Source organism: Limulus polyphemus, unplaced genomic scaffold, assembly GCF_000517525.1.
Source record: "Limulus polyphemus unplaced genomic scaffold, Limulus_polyphemus-2.1.2 Scaffold3105, whole genome shotgun sequence".
NCBI lineage: Eukaryota > Metazoa > Arthropoda > Merostomata > Xiphosura > Limulidae > Limulus > Limulus polyphemus.
The window spans coordinates 96,874-104,695 of record NW_013668715.1 but is presented as its reverse complement, the minus strand read 5'-3'; the positions used below and the strand labels follow the sequence as shown (position 1 = coordinate 104,695).

General features: G+C 31.1%; 1 protein-coding gene across 1 annotated transcript in view; it reads right to left on the bottom strand.

The window, feature by feature from the left end:
- LOC106468669 (ATP-citrate synthase-like) overlaps positions 1-7,822 on the bottom strand; it is a 54,976-nt gene that overhangs the window by 26,799 nt on the left and 20,355 nt on the right. The window contains exons 11-14 of the mRNA XM_013929104.2: positions 6,583-6,644; positions 4,190-4,307; positions 3,725-3,876; positions 2,042-2,158 (exon numbers count right to left, since the gene is read on the bottom strand). Of these exons, the coding sequence (XP_013784558.1) occupies positions 2,042-2,158; positions 3,725-3,876; positions 4,190-4,307; positions 6,583-6,644 (449 nt within the window). The remainder of the gene's footprint in view (positions 1-2,041; positions 2,159-3,724; positions 3,877-4,189; positions 4,308-6,582; positions 6,645-7,822) is intronic.

Below are 7,822 nucleotides of genomic sequence, written 5' to 3'. Positions count from 1 at the left end.
TCTCTTGAAGACATTAAACTGATGGGTATAGGGACAAATTTTACATCTAACAAAAACAGAAAAATTAAAGAAGCTTATTGGATAGCACTGTTAAATACTGTAACACCAAGTGGTATCAATCTCGATCCCGGGGTTGTTGACCTTCGCAAGTCTCTGAAAAAATTTTCAAAACTAAATTCGTGATTAAATTTACTTTACATTATTAGTATTATTCTTCCTTAAATTTCTCTCTATATATTGGTTTGATATCCTATATATTGAGATGCCTTATTATTTTCTCTATTTCCCACCGCCTTTTGCAGTTATTTAATCTTAATTTTATTGTTTATTTTATTTTGTCTTTATAGAAATTAGTAAACAATTCTTATAACTATTATCCCACATAAGTCTTTTATGAAACTTTACACACCCCTTTGGCACAAAACTAAACCTGACACAAATAACTCTAGGTTATGGTTGGCTAGTTCTCAAGGCCAACTTAGATTCAACATCTTGTTTACGTGACATCGACATCCGTGCCTATATATTTCATCACACTCATTAAACATAACCCTTTATTCTCTTGAAAAAAGAATAGTCAATTAATCGAAAGTACTTGAGTTTTGGGTCTCGTTTTGAAAATATTTGTCACATTCTAATATGGAAATGGACTAATTCATAATAAACTAATTTCATGAAACAAGTTGTATTGACAAAAATTTCCAATAAAACCATGAATCAGGATATGAGTTTTATAACACTTAAATCAATGATGAAATCACCAGGGTACAAAATATTTATATCAATCCCAATGAGTTGCTTAAGCAGACCAATCATGAACCTAGATTTCAGAATAGCAGTCACCATGAACATTCAGAATTCAACAGATCCTCATAGATCACAAAAATGTATTATAATGCAAAATGTTTAGCACACTTTCTCATTTTTGCTTAGTTTTAAATTTATGATTATTGAGATATAACAGCATACAGAGGTTGAGTACTTAATACTAAAACTATTTTGGGCATCTCAACATTGTACAGTCTGTGTTGCCACATCTGGTTATGTTCTATCAGATGACCATCTATCTTAGCAATGTAGTTTCCACTACAAAAGACTCCATCGTAAGGCTGTTAAGTCCAAAGCACACCACTCCTCTCTGCTATTTTTTCATGATCTATCTGGTGCATGAGGTTTCACAGAACCCGTTTCAAAAGCAACTTGACTAACATGTCTTTGTATGGAATAGCATAAATACCCGTTTCATTCTCCAGTTATTTGAAGTATGAGATGATTGAATTGTAGGTATGACAGGAAGCCTCATCATGGTGAGCTCATACCCTATTGGGCTCATTTCCAGATGAAGATTCTTCTTAATTATGTTGCATGTGTATGTGGAAGACTTTTTGCCTTTGTGTCCATTGATTATCACTTGTTACAAAACACCACACTTTTCTACCCATGACTTGTTGCAGGTCTCTGTTTAGGTGTTCCTGATGCCCCAAGTTGATCTATATTCTCTTATTTATTCAATGCCATTAAGTACAAGAGATATCTCCATCTCAGAAATTCTCATCCTCTGATCTAAACAAGATTTGTGTGTATGAATATTTTGTGTCAGAAAGGGCTATCATATCTTTTCAAATGCAGTCACTTTTTGGAGGCACCATACTACATACAAAACACCAATGTCAAAATATAATTCAGATACATCATCACATCAGCTGTGGTTGTATGACAGATTGTATATTCAAAGTAGTTTTAATATAACACACTCAGACATCTGTATTCTATGCTTTTGATACACAATAAACATTACCAGAGCATGATTAAATACAAATAAAAACACAACACAAAATATATAACAAAAATCTACCAAGGTTGGTACACCAAAAATAATACAACTTAGAATGAACATCTTCTCTTTTATGTTTTATGATCATTACTTCTAGACATTTTGGCATAACAAGTACTGTAAACAACACAAATTAAAATTAAAACCTAATTAATATATTTCCACAAAATTTATTAGGATATCTAATATCTAGTTTGAAATTCATACCATGGAAAATAAGGGTTTCACCAAGCTTTCAGCAATGGAAGAATCATCTCCTGGTGACACTAATCTGTTTTTCTCATCAGAACTGTTGACAGATGTTTGTTTTGGGGAGGTGTTTGACTGAAATTATTTTTTACTTAATAAAGGATCTTGGAAACTTTTCTGCTTGGATAATAATATACAAAATTCAAAAACGGAAATTAGTTCACTATAATTATAACACTATACAAAAAATAGCTGTTGCCTATTTTATAAAAAACATTCATTGTGTATAAACATCAAGCTTACTTTTACCTAAAAATAAAAAACAGTAAAGAAATCTCTGAAACACTACATTGAATATTTCTGGTGTAATAAAATATGAAATACATTTAAATATTAAATGTAAAGGAGGAAATTTCTAAAGATAACAGTTCCAAAAACAATAAGCATGTTAAAATTAAGTCCAAAATATTTTTGACTCATTATTTGTGATTTCATATAAATATTAAGAAGGATTCTAACATCAACATCCACTTTTAGAAGCAAAAATTGCAACAAGACTTCCAGGTAAGTACATAGTCAGCAGCAACCCACAACCATTTCAATAAAATTTAGCACAAAATCTTCTAAAGGTATTAAATAAGGGATTTTGTTTTCAATGCAGATCAAATATGGGTATAGTGATAAACATTAATTGTTAATATTCTTTAAAAAAACAAAACCACTTGTTATTGGCTTCATAACATAGGATCTGTACTGTTTAGAAAAAAATAAATTAATTTTTTTCAGGGAAAATGATTGCAAAAAAACAAACTCAAAATCTTTGATATTAATGAAGATACCTGGATGGCATATTCATAATCGTCTAGAAGCAAAGTCAGCCTGGCACATTTTCATTATATTTGATTTGTTTGTTTGTTTTGAATTTCACGCAAAGCTATTCGAGGGCTATCTGTGCTAGCCGTCCTTAATTTAGCAGTGTAAGACTAGAGGGAAGGCAGCTGGTTATCACCACCCACCGCCAACTCTTGGGCTACTCTTTTACCAATGAATAGTGAGATTGACCATCTCATTATAACGCCCCCATGGCTGAAAGGGCGAGCATGTTTGGTGTGTCGGGGAATCAGACCCGGAACTTCAGATAGCGAGTCGAGCACCCTAACCACCTGGCCATGCCGGGCCCATTATATTTGAACCAACTTCTACAAAACTGAGGAAGCTTTGCTGAAGAAATGAAAAATATCAGCAAAGGATTTCTTTTCAATTGCCTGAGAAGAGCTGAAGTTTTAAAAATTTATTTTCCATATTTATATATTGTACAATTTGTAAATAAAATTAAAAAAAATATAAAAAGAAGTACATATCCTATGTTAAGTTCACCTGTATTTGAGTTACAAGGACAATAAAAAACACTTTTCTTCTTAAAAAGAGATTTGATATTGATAAAGAAATATAATAATCTAATAAGTCTCAACCCTAGTACCGTTGTTCTTCATTGCGTGGTATATGTTTTGCATCTACAAACTCTATAATCCAAAGTTATCATTCTCTCAGGGTATTTAAATTAAACATTGGCTATTAAACTAAGGATACCTCAACTTAACAATTGACACATTGCACCTCTGACACAATAGTTAAACAGGACGACACATGAGCATAATGGAAAAAAATAAAATTCTTGGTGAACATCAAAAACATACATACTTTCTGCATTCCATCAGGAAGAAGAAAGTTGGCTGTTGTATGGCTGGTTTCTTGAAGGTCTGGGATATCTCTCTTTTTCATGGCCATAGCCACTATGGCTGTCATGTGTGTTTCTGGGCCAAATACATGGATTGGTACACCCAATGTGCTTCCTAAAGAAAGTATCTTAATAAATTACCAAATTCTAGCACACCCACAACAGAGGTTATAGTTTATTCTTGGTTTAGATAAACATTAGCTGATGTTCCCATTCAACACATAGGGAAGACTTAGAGGGTAAAATCAACATGGCTAAATCAGGTCAGAGAGTTCATTTATTAATGATTTAAAAAAGCTTATTTGCATTTTTGATAATTTTTCATTTTATAAATATTTTTTTTAAGTTTTAGTTGCAATAAATTATGATACTAAAAACTATCTGTGTATGTCATGCAAATAATTAAAAAAACAAGCAAACAAACATACCCACTTCTCTCATTACCCGTAACCCTTCTTGATAGTTTGGACCTGCTCTTCGAACAAAGATTGAAATCTTATGCTCCACAAGTTTGGGTTGGAATTCCTGCAAGGCTTTTACAATGCCCTATCGATTTGTATCAAGAAGAAAAAAAAAGAGGAGACTTAACAAATATGTGTGTAATATCTTACTATATATCGATAGTGTGTATATATGTATCTATCAAGGTATGTGACCAAAATAATAAATACAATGCTGTACCATCTACTGAATGGCACCACAAATAAAAATCCATAAACAAAAATTCACATTTTAGGTATTCAAGATTCAGACAATTAGAAAAATAACTACAGTATGTGCAACAATCATTTCTTTATCACAATTTTAATTACAAGAACTACTCTCACACTGAGAACACGACTTTCACTAGGACTGTATGTAAGGGTTTGATTATATCCTTATTGAAGTGATTTGTAAATGTAGTACTAAAAAATGGAGTTTAAAAGAAAAAAAATGTTCTTTTTTCAAAAAAGGGTGTACCACTTTTAATATATAAAACATTACAGTTTATATGAGCCCAAGCCGAAAATTTTCACCCATGTAGTACTTCCAAGAAAAATCCTCTTTTAGAAAATGTTCACTTTTTCTAATTTTATTTTTATGAGGTATGAATACTATGATTAGTAATTAGTAACACAAATAGCCACCCATTGGGCAGCATTTCTGCTAGTTTTAATAACTTAAACTTTAGCTATGATTTCTTCAAATACCAAATTTTTCTATACAAGTCACATAAATACTTTAAGAAACCCCTGTAGACTACATAAACTTTTCCCAATGCAAGTATGAAAGTAATGCATTCGAAAAATATAATAAATCAAAGAAGCTCACTCAGAGACAGCACAAAATACAATAAAATAAAAATAACAGACAACATCCACTATCAAGTGAAATAAGCTGGTAAAATATAATGCTTCACATTATGTTCCTATGAACACCCTTTACAATGGATATTTCAGATTTCAGCACTCCATCTAGGCTATTATAAAAACATAAAACAACTAAGTATTTTTTAAATGAAAAAATAAAAAACCATCAAACATGTGAAATATTAAAACTAAACCTTCATTTTATTAACCTTTGATACTTCAGAGTAGCTGTTTATGATAAGTTTTGTTTAATTACAAAACCAATCCTCTAATTTTTGAACAACCTACAGAAACTACCTGCACACAGCAATGATAACACTTACTAGTTAGGTTAATCAAATATCAAATGACTGTGATAAAATCTCATCACGATTTGACTACACTTGCTCTGAGAAAATAACAACTAGAAGAACACTCAGTATAGTGCATACCTCAAGCACGTGTTGATCATATTCAGCTCTCAAAAAATACGAAGATGTGTCCATATATCTGTCATTATCAACGGACATGGGTCATTTTTGGCATGGACAATGAGAAATAATATTCTACATATATCCAAAGTTTATCAAAATCCAATCATTTTCGACTGAGTTATAAAGCAAAAATAGTGTGAAAAATCAGTCTTCATGTTAACAGATAGGTATTTAGATTTTCATGACATTGAACTTTGACCCTCCAAAAACCAATCACTTCCAAGTTCGATCATTGTACAAATGCAAACCAACTTTTCTCTAAGTATATTCAGCTGTTTTTGAGAAATCTTGCTGACAAACACGAAAACAAACACACATACAGGGGTGAAAGCAATCTCCAGCCATGTTTGGTTGTAAAGGTAAGTAAGAACCTTTTACACTGACTGAAGTAGATGTAGCCAAAAACAAAACAATAAAAAATAGAAATTATAATTTGGCAATGATTATAATTAGGGTTGCATGTTATTAAATGGTTTTTGCACTTTTTTTTTTTTTACTATTGACCAGGGCTTAAATTTCTGACATAACAGTCTGTATAAAAAATTAATATATTTATTTAATCAGAACAAGATATCATTAATGCTTGTGAAACACAAAAAATTATAAAAAGATTTTATGCTTCTTTATGTATATGTATGACCACATGTTTTTGATAATTGGTTCTCTTATGAACTGTTATATATTGTTACTCTTGAAGATGTTCATTTCCTTTGAATAATCCGAGTGTGTTAAAAGACTCAGGCTCTTGTAACAAAATTGATGTCAGCTTAAAATGTGTAATCTTTTTAATACTAATAAATGGTAAAATACAAGGAGCCAGCATATTGTGAAAAGTTTAATAACTGATGATGACCCACTTTTTTTTTCTTCAACCAATTCATTCTTTGGTCAAACTTGGAAAATAGGATTTGAAAATACATCCTAGTGGCAAAAAAGATGGGTAATTCATATCTCTCTTTAATATTTTGCTTTAATGCATCTTACAAGCAAATCACTTACCTTAAATGTAGCAGCCACATTAGTAAAGTTAGCAATACCTCCACCAATAATCAATACTTTTCCTATGGAAAAGAAAAGAAAAATCTTTATTATGTAACATTTTTAAATCTTGTGAAATAAATTTCTTTTACATTATTGTATGTACAGAAATATTGCTCACTCGAATGAAAAAAATTCAACCTAACCTATTTCCATTCATCTTATGGTTTGACAAATGTATAAATAAAATCATTGCTTGTATCTTTTTTATTTTGATCAACAGCACTTATAACATGTACAGAAATACTAAACAAAATGTGGAAATATGGGAAATCAGTGCAATATTGTCAGGGTAGAGGAGAGATAGGGAAAACAGCATGTGTGGAAGAGTGGAGCAAGAAGCTGACCTGTGGAGTAAGTGTTGAAACTTGTTTTTTTGTTATTAATAATACACGAAGAAAAGTTAGTTCAAAATGGAAATTTTTTTAAAATAAAAAACTGAATGAATTAAGTTGAAGTGGTAGTAAAGAAAAGAAAGATTTAAAAAGGTGTCATTATGCTATACAATCACATACCAATCCACTTTGAGTATTGCAAATACTCCTATACACATAAACAAGCTCCCCCTTTCAGCATGTCATAGCTGTTCTAGTTACCTAAATTACTGAACAAAAACATCTGATGAAAAATTTGACACAAAACATTTCATAACTAAAATTGTTACATTCTTCTTCACAAGTTTTCTTCCATGATAATATAGTTCCTACCAGTGAAGTATCAGAAGCTTTATACAGTTAGACAAGATAAATAAAAAAAATGGAAATTTAAAAATCTGCAAATAGGAATCATAAAAAAGTAAAGAACAAGACAGGAGATACTATAGACATTATTTACTCAAACTACAAATCTCTTTTTGACTCCGCCAAATGTAATTCTAGGTAACAGCATGGAGCTAAAATAGGGGTTTGTGGTTTGAGTAAATAATGTCTACAGTATTTCCTGCCTTGTTCTTTACTTTTTTTTTATGATCCTATTTGCAGGTTTTAAATTCCCAATTTGTTATTTAACTTGTTTGCTGGTTTTTTTATGCTCAACTGTGGGCAGAGGATTACTTAATATGGTAGCTAACCTTATACAATGTAATGATAATAAAAATAGCTAGTAGCTAGCTGACACGGTTTTCACTTCATACATAATATAGGGGTTGGCTTCCTAAAGACACCGATTGTACAGTGTACAAAGCATTGAGTATCTACATGTT